We start from the raw sequence: 17,532 nt of genomic DNA on the forward strand, positions 1-17,532 counted from the left end.
CCTCCTCCACACGGCTCTACTTCCGCCTCGCCTCGCCTCGCCCCACCCCAAGCTCAGGCAGGCCTCGGCTCCTGTCGGTCCCCTTTGGAAAGGGGTCCATTGTGGAAACGATCAGGTAGAGCTTCCTCCTGAAATTTGGGCCCCATCCTCGGAAGCAGCCGCCCTCTGACAAACGTCAGGTCTCAGTGAGAGAGATGAGCCTTTCCTGTGCCCTCTGGATCCCGGCTCCTGCACGTTTTAGGCACTCCATTAATAGCTCCTGAAGCAAGAATCGTGTCTGCTTTATTTGCGAGCTTGGTGCCTCTGAGCAGGTTGCGTGCAGGGCTGGTTACTGTCAACACAGTAGGAGTCAAAGTGCTTTACCTCTATAGTTAGACAGCCTGGGTTTCGAATTCCAGTTTATTTTCTGGCTGTGCAGCCTTGGGCAAAATGTTTGCCCTTCCAGTGTGTGCCTCAGTTTCCTCATAACGTCGTGTTAGGATCAAGTAAGTCTACTTAAAATGCTTAACACAGGACTTGAGGAAGCGTAGGTGTTCAGTGAATGTCAGTTCTTGTGATTGCTACAGTTTAAAGACTGGCTTAGTATCTCTGGAGATGTTTATGACCCAGCTGGATGGGTGCTGGAGGCTCTAACCCCTTAGGCAGCTATCCTGGTCTATAAGCATGTGCAGGCATATGCTCATGACCGTGGCTGAATGTACTCCTGCCTGTCACCATGACTTGTGTGTGACTGCTTATACTGGAGAAAGCTCTGGCCAGGGGCGCCTGGGTGGCTCAGTAGGTTAAGGGGCTGACTTTGGCTCATGTCATGATCTCGCGGTCTGTGAATTCGAGCCCCGCGTGCGGCTCTGTGCTGACAGCTCAGAGCCTGGAGCCTGTTTCAGATTCTGTGTCTCCCTCTCGCTGACCCTCCCCTGTTCATGCTCTGTCTCTCTCTGTCTCAAAAACAAATGAAACGTTAAAAAAAATTTTTTTTAAATAAAAAATAAAAAAAAAGAGAGAAAGCTGTGGCCAGGCTCAGAGTGCATTAGGTTGTGAAACTGAATAAAGGAAACCTCATTTAACATGGAGTTGGAAAAAAATAAATAAATAAAATAAAATGGAGTTGGGAGGCTGGGAGGGGGAACTCACCCATGCCACTCCTTGCAGCTCTTTGCAGACCCAACAGGGAGAAGCCTACTTTACTATTCCAGCAGGAGGAAAGATTTTCTCATTGTGTGACAACAGCCCAGCCAATGAGAGACTGCCATAACTCAGTCAGTGAGAAGTCACCACACTTTGAACCCCAGGTTTACTCCAATGGACTTTCTGTTTATAATGGGCCCTTCAAACTCCCCCCTTTCCTATGTAAAAGATCGCTCCTCTTCTTTGGTTTTGCAACAGCTCACATGTCTCAAGTTGCAATTTTCTACTGTTCCTGATTAAACCCATTTTTGCTGGTAAAATAACTTTTATTTTTAATGTCAACAAGATGTTCAATGCGTGTATCCTAGTTCGTGGCCAATTACCACGTGCCTTGCTTCTCACACCATGCTCCCTTCCAGCCACGGTAGCAGCGACATTTGAACTCCACAGCCATCTGCATCCGATCCTCAAGTGAGAGGGCACCTTGTAGGGTCAGGGGCCCGCCACCAGGTGTGGGCTGGATGGAGAAACTGGTGGGGTTGAGGATGAGGAGGGCCTCAGGGTGGCTGGGGCGCCTGGCACAGCGACCATGGCCTGAGCATAGGGCTTGACTGCACAGAAGAGCCCCGCTGGTCACGTTGAGGACAAAGGGCCCCAGTGTGGTGTCCACATACTCCTTGATGGCCTGGCATGATTCCTGAGTAGGAAGGGGAGCAACAGGGACACCATGGCCATGCATGGGCCTACCTAGGGCACTGAGGCACTCACCTGCTGGCCAGTCAGGACTGAAGGGATAGAAAGGGTGGGCCAGGGTCTTGCCAGTCAGCCTGGCAGCTCCACCCCTGCCCCTGCCCCCACCCTAACCCCCCCCCCCCCCCCGCCCCGGGCCTGAGCTCACCTTAGTTCTTGTGTTCTCCCAGCTCACCCAGAGTACCACTCCTGCTGCCCCCTGGGCTGCACTTTCCCCCAGGCTGTGCTCCAGCTCATCCTGAGGAAAGGGACATAGCTCTGAAGGGCCTTCCTCCCTCCCCACAGCAGATTGCTGTAACAACACTGGATGGGACAAATAATTCATAACCCCCACCTGGGCTTTTCTGGCCCTGGTGGCGAGAGGCAAGCCCATCCTCACTCTGGCCTGTGCGTGCCATGCACCAGGCACTACGTCTTTCTGATGAATGCAGAATCATCTGTGCTGAGCACAGAGCATGGCACACAGAGCTCAAGGAACGGAGAATGGATGAAAGTGCCCCAAGGCCATGCAGCCTCACTTACTGGACCTGATGCCTGACAAAGTAGGCTATACGGTGGGTGGGGTTAGAGAGGGAGACTCACCAAGGGCAGAGAGCGGTTCGTCCCGTCGTAGAAGATCTGGGCATAGGGCAGCACTGGCAGATCAGGGTCCCCAGCACCCACAGCCACACGGAATGCCTCACCTACACGGTGCCGCACATACACCTGTCCCTTCCCTGTGCCCTCTAGCTCTGTAGGCATGTAGATGCTGGGGTAGAGGGCACGGCTCTGACCCCACAGCCACCCCAGCTGGTCATTCTGGGCACAGATACCCGGGGGGCACTGGCCTGTATAGTTGGGGCTTAGAAAGTCATAGTTATAGCAGTCAGGGAAGCCGTAGAAGCCCCAGAGGCCACGAGGCCTCAGTGCTTGCCCCAGCTTGAGGGTGCCTGCCATCCAGGCCTGTGCAGCCTCCTGGAACTGGTCCCGAGCTGTGGCCTCCACCCAAGGAGCTGGCCAGTCAGGATGCTGCGCCTGCACCAGTGACCGTGAGCGCTGCCGATAAATGTCTTTGGCATCCCAGTTGAAGGCCCAGCGTGGGCGCCACGCCTCCCAATCGATGACTGCCAGCCCTGAGAAGTCAGATGCAGGGATGGCAGCCAGGATGTCCTGGAATGAGTGGGCCAGGTGGGTATCCAGGCTGGCATTCTGGGGCAGCCCACCAAACACAGGCTCCCCGGCAGACGTGTAGTAGGGGTAGGTGCCCAGCTGGTAGCTGTAGAAAATGGTCATGTCAGGGCCGCGGAAGGTCTGCCCCGGGTTGGCCACCACATCAAAGACACTGACGTCCACGTCCACGCCGTATTTCTCCAGGCACCACTGGGTGTTTGCGTTCCAGATGGTGGTGAAGGGCTGGTTGGGTACCATGGGGCTCCTGGAGCCTTGGGTTTTGTCCAGCAAGGTCAGGAAGAGGGCGTAGATGGGAAGCAGGTGGACTGCCATGGCACAGGGTGGTTCTAGTGAAACCTAGCCAGGGGAGGCAAACCTGAGAGTAGGCCCTGAACTCTCTGACCCCTGCTCAGGGAAGGCTGGCCAAACCCCTTGCTCATTAATCCACCCCTGCTCTGGGTTTAGGTAAACACTGACCTGCAGGGCTCAGGGAGGTCAGAGGGCAAAGGAGAGGCTTGGAGGGGTCGCACTGCCACTGGAGGGGCCTCTGCCCTGTCTCCCACAGACTTTGCCCTGGCCTAAGCTAACCAATCCCCTTCCCCAAGAGCCACAGAAGCCATGATATGTGTTTTCATAAGAGCCAGGCCCTCAGCCGTGAGGCTGACCTGACTGTGATGGGGGTGGGGGGGGGGGTCCTTTCCTGTCTCTCCCCGCAGGAATCCTGGCCAGCCATTGGAGGAGGAGATGCTCAGTGACCAAAGACAGGTCAGCCCAACCCTCCTTGTATCCCCGCCAGTCTGCCCACTTGTCCCTGCTGACCTCAGGGCTGAAGGGCCTCATCCTCCAAACTTCCTGACCCCAGGCTGAGGGCCTAGGCAGGGCTCAGCAAGATTCTGTTCCTCAACTCTGCCCCCAGCTGCACCAGATTCTTGGAGGAAGCGGCTGCTGCTGGAAACTCTGAGCTTTTGTAGGGGGTCACCCCACCCAGTCTGGGGGCGGGCTGAGGGGCAGGCCCGGGGTTGGAGGGCTGGGCCAGGCAGCTGAGCCACCTCAGCACCCCTAACAAAGTGCCCTTGGTAGGAGGTGGGGTTGGGCCGGAAGCGGCCCCGCCCACTGGGTCAGCACTAGGGCAGGGCTTTGCGGCTTTATTTGTGTTGGGGTGGGGGTGGAGGCAGTGCGGGGAGGGGGTTGCTGTTTGGTTGGCAGACCCAGCTGGCAGGCCTGTTTGTGGTACTGGAGTCTGGGTGCCTCAGTACCTATACCAAGGGAGCGTACTTTCCTGCACAGCTGCACTATGACGTTTGTGGGCCCTAAGCACTTTTGCTTTTTTGGGACCCTTTCTCAAAACGTCAAAAAATACATTTTACAACTATGTTGGTATAAAGACAAATATAATCCCAACCTAAGTCATTACATATTCATTATTAATATATATCTTCTTCTGATTAAAAAAATTAAGATTTTGGGGGTCCCAGAAGTATTGTGGCCTCAGACCCTATACTGACTATGCCTAGTGGGGTAAGTCACTTCTGCTTTCGGGACTTGAGTCTGAAAGGCGCTGTGTCTGTGAAGTCAGGGCTGGTCAGTGAGTGTGTCTTTGTGAAGCCCAGGTCAGCTACTATCTAGGCCTCTGTGCAAGCTCCAGTAGAGTGTGTATGTGCAAGTGTGGGACCCGGTGACTGGATTGGGTGTTGAAGACTCTGCTGTCCTGTGACTATGAGATCCCATGTTTGACCACGGGTGTGTCAGTGACCACATGTTTGTTCATTCCTTTGTGATTTCACTTGTTTGCTGATTCAGAAGCTGATTATTGAGACCTGCTAGGTCCCCAGGCCCAGGCTTGCCTGCCAGGGTGGGGTGAAGGGAACATCATGTCCCTGGCCCAGGTGAAAGTGCTACCTGAGTGAGTCTGCAGCCCAGTCTGAGCCTGAGCCGGTGATCCCCTGCATGGATGGTGGTCAATGAAGCAGTGACACAGCTGGCTATCATCCGGACCTGGTCCTGCAGGCAAGGATGGAGAAGCTGACAGTGGGCCCATGGTGCCAGGGGGCTGTGGGTACATCAGCCAGGACCCAAGCACAGCATCTAATCACAGAGATGGTGGCTGCTGATCCTGGTGGAAGCAGGGTCCCAGAATGATGGCCACCAGGCTCAGGAGACTGGCACAACTCCCCAGGGCTGAGGGGACAGGAGAACATCAAGGCAGCCCTGACTCCCTCTCCCTAAGGCTTTGTACTACCTTCTGGTGCCCCTAGAAACCGAGGCTGCAATTGGCACAATCCAGCCAACCATCAGGCCAGCATCCTCCAGCTGGCCTCAGTCTAGGGGAGAAGTTCTAATGGTGGAACGGCAGGAAGGAACACCCAAAGCCCTCCCTGACCCCAGGGCCCTGCCCATAGAACTGCCCTTGCTGAGTTGGTCTGGCCAGATGGGCCCAAGTTCTGTGTGTGTCTGGGGTCACTCCAGCTTTGTGGTCCAGCCCTGCCTGTCCTCTCTGCTCTCATACCCTGCCTAGGCCACCTCACTCCCCATTACCCCCACCTGCCCACCCACAGATCTGGCTGTCCCTGAGTTGCACTTTCCACAAGGCTGTCTTTCCAGGTCCTCCTGGAAAGTGATGTGAAGTGATCACAGGTTTGCACGGAGGTGTCACAGCTGGGTAGGTACAGGCCACAGCTGTTTGGGGAAGGTAACAGTTGTATAAGGTCAACATGTGAAGGAAATCACAGCTTTGCACATGTATATGTAGGGGTCCAAGCTCGGTGGGAGAGGTCACAGATGTCGGTGTTACAGATGCGGGTGGGATAGCTCACAGATGTGTTTGAGGGTCCCAGCTGGGTACGGGAAGTCAGAGGTGTAAGGGAAACAAGTTACAGCTTCTCCTTCTTTGCCCTCTTTTTATTGGCTCCATTATCTCACGACCTTATTGACAATACCTTCATCTTCTGTCTAGCAGGCCTCTCCCCACCATAGCCATGAACATCTGGGCACCCTTCTACCCCAGCGTCCTCCTCCGCCATGTGAACTGACATTGCCTTCCCTGAACTACCACCCAACCCCCTTTCCCTCATTCTCTGCCATCACCAGCCAGAGGGATAAGGGATCACTTTACAACCTGAGTTGACATCAATTTGGTGGGGCTCGCTTCTCCAGGCTCTGCTCCCATGACTCAGCCTTTGCATCTAGTGTGCGTCCCCATGGAGACAGGACTCTTTGTGGTGTGCCTCACACATGCATCCCAGCCCAGCACCGGCACATGTATGCATTATTTACTGAATGGGTAAGGGAGTCACCGCCGTCAGGCAAAGTCAGGCTTAGTGCTGCTCTTGGGCTGCCCCTCCTGCCCTGCCTGCTGTAGCCCCTAGCCTCAAACTGTGAGTCCCAGTTGTGTTCTGACTTCCTCCAGGTTTTGCCCATGCTTTGTCTCTCGCATCAAGCTTCCTCTTCCCTTTTCAACTCAGTGTAGGAAGGACTACCTCACGGATACCTCCCTTGTGGCTGGGCTGCCTGTGCCCCCTCTTCACCACTTGGCTGTTTCTCTCCACAGCCAGTGTTTGCTGAGGACAGGGGCTGTGTCATCACCGATATGGACAAGGGGACCTTCAGGTGTGGGTTTGATGGCTGAGGAGAGGGGCAGAGACACACCAGGTAACTTCCTTCAGAAGCAGGGTAGTAAAGCAGTCCAGAGCCAGTCCAACTGCTCCAGCTGCTACTTGTCTCCCTTGGGACAGCTGAGGACAGGCTATACTTCCCACGGCCGGGACAGAAGTGATCTTTGAGGTTGTCTCTGCTCCCAGGCTCAAGATACCTCCCTCTCGCCCCATCATGCATCTTTGCAGTGGGACAGGGATGAGACCTTGGCATTCAGATCCCAAACCCCAGTGGAGGACTGCGACCCAGCTGGAGAGAGGGCTGTGTGGCTGGAGTCTACTGCCCTTGGGAGCAGGGAGTGGAGGAGACGCCCTTGCCTGTGGGAACAGCAGGGAGGGGTGGTCTGGCTACTTGCCCAGCCTGGGAAGATCAAACATCCACTTCCCCTTTCTCCCTGGGTGGGCAAGGCGAGGTGACTGGCACTGGCCCAGCTGGGGATCCAGGGGCAAGTAGGAGAAACACAATGAGCCCGGTCCCTCACAGAAGGTTGGGCCCAACCACTTTCCAATCAATATGGAGAAAGCAAGGTCCTTGGTGTTGGGGTGGAATGTGAGTCCCTCCAGTCCCACTGGCCCCTGCCCCATCAGGCAGCAGTGGAATGGGCAGCTCTGGGCCTCCAGGTCCCACAGATGGCATTTGACAGATAAGAAGTCCCCAGCAGAGAGTCTGAGAGACCCTGGATTCTCTTTCACATGTCCTGGCCTAGTTACAGACAGTCCAAGCACAGAAGAAATTGTTTTATATTTAATTTACAAAAGAGACCCCAAAATAATAATAATAAACCATCCAGGGGCAGGAGAGTAGGGTCAGGTCCTCTCTGGCCCCGCTGTGCCCCTCTTCCTCTCTGGCAGGGAGAGAAGGGACCTTTCGGGGAACTGCCCCTCCCCCTTAGAACAGGGGGGTGAGAGCTGGTATGGATGCTCTACTGGGCATCCCAGGGGCTCTGCCCCCTCCAGACTCCAGTTTGTCCACCCCTTGCAGGCTCCTATGTGCCTGGCAGAGCCATTGTGGCAGAGGCCAGCTTGTTTGGCAGCCGGGTGAGAAACCCCTATAAAGTCCAGGTGAGGGCCAGGGCTGCCGCAGCCAGTGGGCCAGTGAGGTGGGACCCAGCCCAGGCCCCACTGGCACCCCCAGCTGCCCGTGTGTGGTCCCACTGGCATTGCTCACCGCCCCAACCTAAGTAGCACTGGCAGCGAAAGTGCGTCTGCAGGTGGTTGAGATCAGCCCAGCTGAGCTCCCCCTCTGGTCGCAGCTGCGGCTCACCAGGTACATGGCTAGGCACCAAGCGGAAGCTGCTGGCACTGAGGTGCAGGAAGGTATTGGCGCTGGGGTCACGACGCACACAGCGCCCGTGGCCATGGCACTGGGCCCGGCTGCAATACTGGGCAGCCCAGGACACGTTGACTACGTAGGGGACCAGCAGCCGAGTCAGGTAATCCTTGAGGTACTGGCAGGTCTCCTAGGGGCAGAGGCCAGGGATCAGGGTCAGCTGCCTCAGCCCACAGGCCCAGATGGAAACTCTATTAATCTTCCTTTAACAGCACACACATGTGTATCTGTACATGAGTGCTTGAATCCTTACTGTTCCTGTTCCTGCTGAGAAGGGAAGTGGCGACAGAGATGAACCCAGAAGGGCACGTAGGGAAGGAACCCTGTCTTCTCTACTGGGACCAGGAATGCCTTGGGTGGGAGACTAGGTTTGCCCACCTTGAGGGTCAGCAGCTCAAAGCCCCAACTTTCTGCCTGACCCCTGCAGACTCCACTCTGGTAGGCTGGGTGGGGGCGCTTACTTACCGTGCTGGTGGTGTAGCCTGCATCGCCCCAGAGGATGACACCGGCCGCACCCAGGGCTGCACTCTCACCAATGGTGGAGATGAGATCCATCTGTGTGAGAGGGGGATGGTCACTGGGGAAGACTGAGACCACAGGGTGAGGACCAGGCAGGCTGGACAGGCCCTCACCCTGTTCTGACTTGCTGATCCCCTCAGCCCAGTACCCCTTCCCACCCCCAGGCAGAGGCTGTTTCACTTTCTCATTAGATGTTCAAGTCATTTGCACGCCTACTTTGGCCTCCGTTTCCCAAGCTAACGACCCACTTGAGCTGAAGATGTATCTATCAGGATAAACCCCAAAGTCAGAATGCCTAGTTCCAAGACCCTGCTTTGCCCTGGATGTGCTGGGAAGCTTTGGGTGAGTTTCTCAGCATTTCTGGACCTCAATCTTCTTATTTGCAAAATGGAGATAATGATGCCACCCTTTCACAAGGTTACAGAGAGAATGACACAAGGGAATGTAGATAGAAAACTGCAGGGCAGGAGGCCCCCTGGTAACCCAAACCTGCAGTGGTTCCCTGGGGAAGAAGGCAGGGTCCTGGGAGGCACATACCTCGCTAAGCCCCGTGAGCTTGCGACTATAGGTGGGTCGCGTGAAGACGTAGACCGGGAGTGCATGGTTGGGGTGGTGGGTGTGAGCCACACGAAGGGCCTCCTGAACACGGAAGCTGACAAAGTTGCGGCCGTGGGTGGAGGACGCAAGTGTCTCATCCAGGTAGACAGAGGGGAAGAGGGCTGTGCTCTCTGCCCACAGCCAGGCCAGCTGGTCATTTCGGGAGACCTCAACGTCAGGGCAGCGGCCTGTATAGGTCTCCCAGTTCTGCACATAATCATGGTTGTAACAGTCTGGGAAGAGGTAGAAGCCCCAGAGGTGCCGAGGCCGAACTGCCTTGACAAAGCGCAGTGTCTCCAGCATGAACTGCCGTGCAGCGAATTCAAACTCGTATTGCGCCTGCTTGACTACACGATCTGATGGCCAGTCAGGGTGGCGAACAGCCACCAACTGGCGTGATGATTGACGGTATATGTCCTTGTCCTGCCAGTTGCGCACCCACACAGGCCGCCAGTCCTCCCAGTCGATAACTGCCAGCCCTGCAGGCTCCTGTGTACGAATGTAGTGCTCCACGTGTTCCTGCAGCATCTTCAGATGTGCCCAGAGGCTGCCATTCTGTGGCACACCACCGTGCACTGACCTCCCCACTGAACTGAAGCGGGGATACAGGCCCAGCCGGTCATGGTAGAAAATGGTGATGTTCTGGTTCACAAAACCCTCATTAGGTGAGGCCTGTACATCAAAGGCCTTTAGGTCCAGTGGCACCTTGAGGCGAGGGCCACAATCTTGTGTGGGCACGTCCCATGCTACCACAAAGGGTCGGCCCGTAAAGATGGGTGGCGCTGTGGGCTTGAGCTGGGTGGCCCATGCCGCCGCCCACACCACAGCCAGTGTGATGGCAGGGCCCAAGCCTGCCCACATGCTGGGGGCTACAGGAAAACGGTGTCACCTGCCTGGCACCAGCTCAGGAACTAGGGGAGAGATGGGAAAGAGCAAGTCAGTCTAGAGAATCAGCGAGGTGCCCACCCCAAACCCATTCACACTCCCCAAGCCCACGCTGTGGGGGGCACCGTGCCCAAGGCTGTTGAGACCCTGTTAGGTGACTGTAACAGGTCTGAAAGACCACAGGAGGGAAGGGAAGACACCCTGGGAACTCCCTGCCAGGAGCATAGGACTCCTTCCTGGAGCAGGTGGCTTACGACTGGACAGAGACCTCTGGTAGGTGTGTGACTCTAAGAATTGGCCGGCTGCACTACGGACTAGCTGCCCAGAGATTCAGATGCCTGCATACCACCCAAAACATGGTTTCAGAGAGCCTCGAACCCGCGGCCCACTCTGTACTCCATGAAGAACTCCTGGTCCAGGGAAACGATAGCATTTGTATAAGGAAGGGCACAGCTCATACAGCCACAAGGAAGCTGGAACACAGCCGCGAAGCTCTCATGTGTGTAACACCCGCCAGGAAGAAGAGCGAGAACGTCAGGACTTCGTCTCGAACGCACTCTCCCAAGCTTGGTGGAGGCCCCACCGGGACAAAGGGGTGGCGGACCTCCCTCGGCGGCGCCGGCGGACCGGCCCTTCGCTCCGCAGCCACCGGGAATGCGCCCCACACCGCCAGACGGGTCCCGGGAGGAGCTCACTCCCCCTGGCCTTTGTGCTGGACCCCGCCCCCGCCCCGCACGTGGGGCCAGTGCCCGGCTGGGTGGGGGTTGGGTTCCTTGGCCGCCCCGCTGAGCGCATCCCCGGGACTTCTGAACCCAACCTGAAGGAAGAAAGCCGCTAGGCTTGCACTGCCCGCCCTCACCTCGCGCGGGGCGCTGCCGGGACCCACGCCATGGCCACTGCCATCCCCGGCCCAGCCCGGCCCGCTCCGGCCGCTAGCCCAGGCGCAGCCCAGGCTCCGCGCCTCTGCTGCTCCGCCCCGCCCCCTCCCCACCCCGGCCCGCGGGCCCTTTAAGAATCCAGCGCGGAGGTGGGCCTGGGGCAGGACTTGTGGCCGGGGCGGGAATGTGTTCCCGACTTTCGCGCAGCCAGTGCCACGTTTCAGGCTCCAAGGCCCCCAGATTCTTCCCCGAGGAACGTGGCCATCCACCTGGGGCCGTGAGGCCCCTCCGAACAGGGCTTTCTTCTGGAATCTTAGGTGCTAGTGCTAGTCAGCCCAAAGTTTCCTCCCCCACCAGCTCACTGTCGGTGGTACAGTCCTCCCCGCTCCGCCGCGCGACCAGCCGCTTAAAGGGACAGCGTAAGAGTCGGGAGTCGCGCAGGGAATAAAGAAGGTGTTCCTCCGCCTGTCCATAAGGTGGTGCTGCGGGACCCGGGGCCTTGGCTGGGGGCAGCAGAGGATCTGGATCTGTACCCGCGAGTGTAGTTCCTAGCCGTGGGGCCCTTAGTTTGGAAAGAGGTATGGTGACCAGAGCCGATCTCTGGTTTCCCAGGACAGTAACGCCCAGTCCCCTGTGGATCGGGAGGCTTCCCGACCCCCGTCCCAGGTCTGAAGGGAAGCCTCGCCCCCTACCAGACTGAGGGAGGGGGTCAAGCACCCTCCTCTGGGCCCTTCGTAGGCAGGGCCGAGGTAGTAGTTGTCTTGGCAACACGAGCTGTGGGTCGCAGCTTGGTCGGCCCCACTGGGGGCCGGTAAGCCCAGCGGGCCCTGGGAGTTGGGCCCCCTGCCCCCGACTTGCATTAGGGACAGGTCAAGGCCTCCGGTTCTCTCCTGCCCAGTCTCTGTGGAGGCTTGTAGGACCCCCCCCCCCCCCCTCTTTATTTAAACTCCTAGGAGTCTGCTACTCTTGCAGAAATAGCCGACCCGACTGCGGAGAAAAGCCGGCCTGGCTAGCGGGCTCCCCCGGGCCTCCACCGGTATCCTGAGCCCTTTCGTCCCGCAAGCCCGTCCCTCTGGGGAGCAGGCTTGGAGCTGGACCTGGGCGAGACCTCCCTGCCTTTTCCTAGATCCTCTCTTCCGTGCTGGACTCAGCTCCTCAAAGGGCCCGGGTCTGCACCGCCAGCCCATTCCGAGCGCTGGGGAGGAGAGGGAGGGAGCCCTCCTGTGAGCGGGTCTATGGGGGTGCAGACCAGTCGCCTGCACTGGGCTCACCTGTGTGGGAGCCCGTGGGCCCAGTAGGTCGGCGGCCTCCCTCCTTCCCCCGGTGAGCCTCTCCAGCTAAGCTACTCGCACCAGCTGCTGCCCGCCGGGCAACCCGCCGGCGACTTGATAAACTCCATCCCCTCCCACCCGCTCCCGCCTCCCACCCCAGCCCTTTTTCCTCACTTCCTGCTGCCCCTCTGAGAGGAAAGGGCCAGGAACATTCGGGGGGGGGGGGGGGGAGGGGGAAGGGACCGCTTGACCCTGTTTCCCTCCCACGACAAAGACCCGCTGGCTGGCTTCCCTCCTCCCCTTCCCCCTTTCCTCCTCCCCCGAGTATGCCCTGGCCCTGTGAACTGCACTAGGTGACAGGAAGGCAGTGGGACCTGGCTCAGGTGACAGCCTCCGCCCTGCCGGCAGCTTCCTAACCCTGAAAGCTCTTCTCCCCAACCTTCTCTTGGGGTTGAGGCCCATCCTCAAATCCAGTAACCTGTGGATGGAGGGGCCCCAGTGGAGGTCCTTTGGGGAGTCAAACTATTTGGGAGATGCTTGGCTGATGGTCCCCCAAAGCAGGTGGTGAAGAAGGGAACCAGTCATAAGGGGGCTTGGGGGAGCTTCCAGGAGCTGAGTCAATTTTTTTTCCGCTGAAGAGCAGAAGCATCCCAAGTGTGACAGAGTGGACAATGTGCTGATGTGGGTGATTGTGCAGGGTGGGGGAAGGGACAGGGACTGGGCAGGGTCTACAGAGTGCTCTCCTGATGGAGGGCATTCCTGGATGGACTTCACTGAGACACTGCAGAGTAGGGAACTCTTATAGCTGGAGTGAGAAAAGAGCTGTGTTTCCATGGGAAAGGGGGTACTCATTACAGGGCTGTAGCCCCAGGGAGGGCTGCAGCAAGGTCCCCGCAGACCTGGTGCAGAGAGGTGGACAAGTCTGCATACCCTCAAATCACCCTGAGCCTACCCCCACTCACCCTACTGGCCCACCTCTCCAGTGCCCGGGCCTCTCTTCTAACAGAAGGCTGTGTAAGCCTGGCCAACTGGGGGAATTGGGTACACACCCTGGAGTCTGCCGGAGGACCAAGGAGTCCATGACAGGGCAGGGGAGGGTGTGTCCCTGTACCATTGTGCTGGCTCCACAAGGGACACAAGCCTTGGAAGCTGCAATGGTGGGGGCCCCTGGGGAAACAAAGGCCAAACCAGACTGTCCCAGGGCAGGGACACTTCCTCAGGCAGCCAGCAGGAAGGAAGTGAGCACAGCCCAGTGGAAGGGAGTGGGGAAGCACTGCCCTGACCCCCATTGTTTCTAGCATTGGGGTCAGCTGGGGAAGGCCCAACACAGGGAGTTCCCCCACACTAGGACAGTGGTGATGGGATGCCATCTGGCATGGCAGAACCCTGGCCCTGGGGGCAGTAAGGGGGACAAAGTCTGATGTCTTATCAGGAAAGTGGGAAGGTGCCCAAAGAAGGACTACAAAGTCCAGGCTGCACAGGATGATCCTGCTCCAGACAAGTTTAAGCCTCCAAAAGACTGGCAGGCCAACTCCCCAGACCCAGAAGCCTGTGTCCCTGATCTCCCTCCTCCCTAGCTGGAAGTTGGGCTGACGGCCAAGGGCTAAACCTAGCGGAGAACCACTTCTCAGGGACTGAGAAGTGCGGGCCGAATGTCCACAGGGGGCAGCTGCAGGTGAGAACACAGGGTCAGCAGGGAACAGAGAATGTACTAGGTGGCAGAGTTCTGCCTGCTGGAACAGAAACCCCAAGCCCACTCTCCTGGTGGTATCCACAACTAGTCCTGGGAGGAAGCAGGTAGGTTTGGGCTACAGAGCCTGGTGGTAGGCCAAGGGCATGGTGGCACCCATCTGCTTGCTGTCCACCTAGGATGGGTGGACCTAAGATGGCTCATGCTATGACCTCATGTGGGGTCAGCTCACACTCCTGGGGGCAGGACAGCTGTTCCAGAACTACTTGGGGTCACGCTCTCACCTCAGGTCAAGCAGGTAGGGCCAATCCCTAGCAAAGCACCCCAAAGCCTTCCAATTCCAGGGGTCCCTACCTATTAAACACAATAGGTGAAAATGTCCCTCCATTCTGAGGGGGTCTGCAGTGAGGTCTGTGTGAATACACCGCCACCTGCTGGTTACAGCTGGGATGACCGCGGGCTGGGCTCAGGCTTACCTTGAGCCTTGATAAAGATGGGTCACCAGAGTGGCCCAGGCCTACCCACAGAACCCAGGTGGTGGTCTAGACACTGGATGTCACAGCGGATACCACTCGTATGCAGGGTCTACAAATAATTTTATTGAAACTAAACAAATAACACAACAGTCTTCTTCTTAGATTAGGGGCCACCCTTCCCAAGCCATTTCCCACACTCTTAAAAGCACAGAGCTTGCACAGTAAGGAATTAAAAAAAAAATCATTTCGATGTAGAAATCAGACTCTGCCCCAACATCATGGACTAAACTATTTACAAACTTTCACATTTTAAGTATTCCTTTATGGTTGATCTCTCCTTTCTGTCCTTACCCAGGGGCTCCAATACCTTCCCTTGACTGATCCTGAGGGATGGGTATATTTAGGGAAAGGGGTGATGGGCTCCTTATAGCTATTGGCACCAGCCCTAGGGTGCTGTCCCTCACCAATGGGTGGCGGATGGTCACCCAATGGCAGGGGTTTGTGTGGGGCTGGTACAAAGGCATGGAGGATTAGACAAAGTAGATGGGTTGGTACAACTCCCCATAGGCACAGGCATCCATAGCCCTTCCTGATCCCATCTTAGGCCCTCTCAACTGGGATGTGTGTGGGGGCAACAAGTAGTTGCAGTGGGGAGGGATCAGCCCAGCCCTGGGTGGAGGGAGTATCCCCCTATACCAGTCCCATCTCCTATTAACAGCTGGCAAACTGTCCATCCGTCTGGGAGTGGGAACAGATGAGCAGGTAGACAGGAAGAATCAGGCTTGCACTGCCCCCAGCCTCTGTCCAACACAGGAGGAATCGAGGTAGCAAACGGCTGAAATGCTCCAACAAGGGGGTAAGGGAAATGAGGGAAGGGAAGTTCCCGCTTGCGTACAGCTCCTGCAGCCCAGGGGCTGGAAGAAGGCAGACCTTGCTTGTAAAGTGCTGTAACCCTTAGCAGGGCTGGGCCCTAGGCAAGCTTGGAAGAAAGCAGGCCAGGCAAGGGTGCAAGAACCAGGCATTCCTGACCAGCATATGCCCTGCCACGCTCCTTGTAGGGATTGCTGGGGAAGGTGGGCTGGTAACTCTGCCATTAGCCCTCACCAGCCGCCAGCCACCTCTTGTCCACATACAAACCAACACCCGACCAACACTGCAGGACTGCCCCGCTCACAGCTGAAGGTTCCAGGCCAATGCAGTTTATTCAGGGTTGTGGCCCCAGCTTAGGTTCCTTAATGGAAGCCACACCTTGAGCCTGGGGGTTTCTTGCTGGGGTAGGGAGTGTTTATGCCTGCCACTCCCCAGGCTCACACCTCATAGAGGATCACAGGAAAATCCACGTGGATGCGGGGAGGATCCAGCTTCACGATGCCCTGCCATGGAAACAGAGGCTAGTGAGGGCCAGCTCCTCCCTCAAGAGCTCCCACCATGACAGCAGACCCCATCTGGATCTACCTCCACACACATTGAGCATACACATTGAGCATAGGCTCAATGACCACTGCCCCAGCCTCTCACCTGAGGAATCAGGTTCTTATGGACCCGCCTCAGCTTGGCCCGCTTCTGCCCATTCTTAGTGACGATTGTCTCCTCGTAGAACTCGTGAGCCAGATCCCCATCCTCATCATAGAACATGGAGCTGTGTAGAGAGAGAGGGAACAGGCTGGGCTGGAGCCCCACACCCAGTCATGGCAAATGACCAGACTACAGGGAAGCGTGCCCGCCTCCAAATGGGGAGGAACAACCTTGATGGGAGGAAGAGAGGATAATATGCCTGAAGGGTACGGGGTCTACTAGAAGCGAATGGGGTGGTAGCCAGTGCTACTCTGTCAGGCCTCAGGAAGAGTCATCATATCAGAGCACATTGTCAAGGCAGCTAAGGCCAGTTCTCATAACTGGTTTGTTCAGCAAAAGTGGCCATTCCAACATCAGGCCCTTGCTTTCACCCAAGGTGGGCAAAGCATGATGGCCTGGGCATGTGTCTCACTCCAGAAGATACTACTGGCCCTGGGTCAACCTGAGATGGCAGATACCTGAACTAGGTGGGAACCTAAAGGGAAAAAGTCTGAATCCTCCCCACCCACCCCCAAGTGGCTGGTCTAGCCAAACTACCACTGTTCAGTCTCCCTAGTATCTACAGCCAAATCTCCAGCATCACCTAAGTACCATTTCCCCGGACCCACCAGGGCCAGGCCAATCTAGCGCTCCTGTTTGGACCCATGGAAAAAGAGAGGGAAGGTCAGTGCTCTAGATCTGAAGAACATACCTGAGTGAGGGTCTTTTTCCCAGGCTCCATTCTCAACACTAGGACCCAGTCCTACTTTCCTAGCTACTACCTACCCTCAGAGGTCCAATGCCACCACAGTAGGTAACGGAAACAGCCAAATCAGAGGGTTAGTCTTCCCTCAGAACTGGGGGACAGGGAGCCTAGGAGCCTTCAACTTGCAGGCTGGGCTGGAAGGGATGAAAAGAAACCCTCAAGTCTCAGGGAGACCCTATCTCAAGTTAACAGTACAGAGGGCCTACCCACGGACAAGCCTCTTCCCTAGGGAGACCTTCAGAGCAGCCAGGTCGCCAGGAGCCGATTGCCCTGCTTTTCCCATCCCTTGCTCCCACGGGGGTCCAAAACATGGGACTTCTCCTGGTTCCGGCTGGAGCTCCCTGTGACTCGGGGCGCCCCGCCGCCCGCCTGTCTCCCCGGGGCGGAACCCGCGCCCTTACCCGCGGCGCGTGAATACGAAGGGGGGCACGACTCGGCCTCGCGGCCGCACCAAAGCTTGCTCAGCGACTGCTGACTCCGGGCCGCCGCCCCCCGCCCCCGAGGCGAAGGGCCACAGGCCCCGAGCTTTGGAGCCACTGGCGCCCATGTCAGGGCCGCCGGCGCATGGCGAGCCCCGCGGCCGCTTCGCTCTCACAGGGCCGTCGGAGGCACCATACCCTGCCTCAGCCTTCTCCCGCAGGTGCTTCCGCCGCCGCCTTCCGCAGGCTCCGCTGTCTCCACGGAAACCTCACTTCCGCTTCCGCACGCTGCCTTCACTGATTGGCTGCTTCTCTCGTCGGTCCGCGGGGCGGGACCAATAGCCGCTCTCGGAAGCTAGGCATCCCAGTAGGCACCGCGAGACGTCAGGTCCCAGCAGGCCACGCTCTCTCCAGCAGGGACAGCTCCCACCCAGTAATGTGGAGGCTGGGTCCTCCTGGTTTTTGCTTGTATG

At 57.4% G+C, this 17,532-nt stretch overlaps 2 protein-coding genes and 1 long non-coding RNA gene across 8 annotated transcripts; 1 reads left to right on the forward strand and 2 right to left on the reverse strand.

Moving 5' to 3' along the window:
- The first annotated feature begins 1 nt into the window (after position 1).
- LOC123605655 lies at positions 2–1,445 on the forward strand. Its single transcript, XR_006715839.1, has 2 exons — positions 2–115; positions 1,150–1,445. It is a non-coding gene; the product is annotated as an uncharacterized LOC123605655 (long non-coding RNA).
- On the reverse strand, positions 1,431–12,280 carry HYAL2 (hyaluronidase 2). Of its 6 annotated transcripts, none has more exons than XM_045492876.1 (6): positions 12,155–12,280; positions 9,061–10,031; positions 8,470–8,559; positions 2,458–3,381; positions 2,024–2,113; positions 1,431–1,822 (listed from the first exon to the last, which is right to left on the reverse strand). In XM_045492876.1, exons 2-6 carry the CDS (start codon positions 9,979–9,981, stop codon positions 1,505–1,507), a joined length of 2,343 nt encoding a protein of 780 aa, XP_045348832.1. In that variant the 5' UTR covers positions 9,982–10,031; positions 12,155–12,280; the 3' UTR covers positions 1,431–1,504. The 6 variants fall into 6 exon arrangements, with proteins under 6 accessions (XP_045348832.1, XP_045348833.1, XP_045348835.1 ...); XM_045492877.1 differs by lacking the exon at positions 12,155–12,280 and adding an exon at positions 10,865–11,231; XM_045492879.1 differs by lacking the exon at positions 2,024–2,113.
- A 2,141-nt stretch (positions 12,281–14,421) lies between these two features.
- Positions 14,422–17,316, reverse strand: TUSC2 (tumor suppressor 2, mitochondrial calcium regulator). The gene is made up of 3 exons (XM_045492929.1): positions 17,042–17,316; positions 15,839–15,959; positions 14,422–15,693 (listed from the first exon to the last, which is right to left on the reverse strand). Exons 1-3 carry the CDS (start codon positions 17,185–17,187, stop codon positions 15,628–15,630), a joined length of 333 nt encoding a protein of 110 aa, XP_045348885.1. The 5' UTR covers positions 17,188–17,316; the 3' UTR covers positions 14,422–15,627.
- Positions 17,317–17,532: the final 216 nt, after the last annotated feature.

The sequence above is a fragment of the Leopardus geoffroyi genome, chromosome A2 (genome assembly GCF_018350155.1).
Source record: "Leopardus geoffroyi isolate Oge1 chromosome A2, O.geoffroyi_Oge1_pat1.0, whole genome shotgun sequence".
NCBI classification, from domain to species: Eukaryota; Metazoa; Chordata; class Mammalia; order Carnivora; family Felidae; genus Leopardus; species Leopardus geoffroyi.

Coding starts and splice junctions, on each gene's coding strand:
- HYAL2 (XM_045492876.1), bottom strand. CDS start 9,981: ATGTGGGCAGGCTTGGGCCCTGCCATCACACTGGCTGTGGTGTGGGCG. Junction 3,382..8,469: donor CAGGCTACACCACCAGCACG/GTAAGTAAGCGC, acceptor TCCCCTGGCTAG/GTTTCACTAGAACCACCCTG. Junction 1,823..2,023: donor GGGAGAACACAAGAACTAAG/GTGAGCTCAGGC, acceptor CTTCCTACTCAG/GAATCATGCCAGGCCATCAA.
- TUSC2 (XM_045492929.1), bottom strand. CDS start 17,187: ATGGGCGCCAGTGGCTCCAAAGCTCGGGGCCTGTGGCCCTTCGCCTCG. Junction 15,960..17,041: donor TTCGTATTCACGCGCCGCGG/GTAAGGGCGCGG, acceptor CTCTCTACACAG/CTCCATGTTCTATGATGAGG. Junction 15,694..15,838: donor ATAAGAACCTGATTCCTCAG/GTGAGAGGCTGG, acceptor TTTCCATGGCAG/GGCATCGTGAAGCTGGATCC.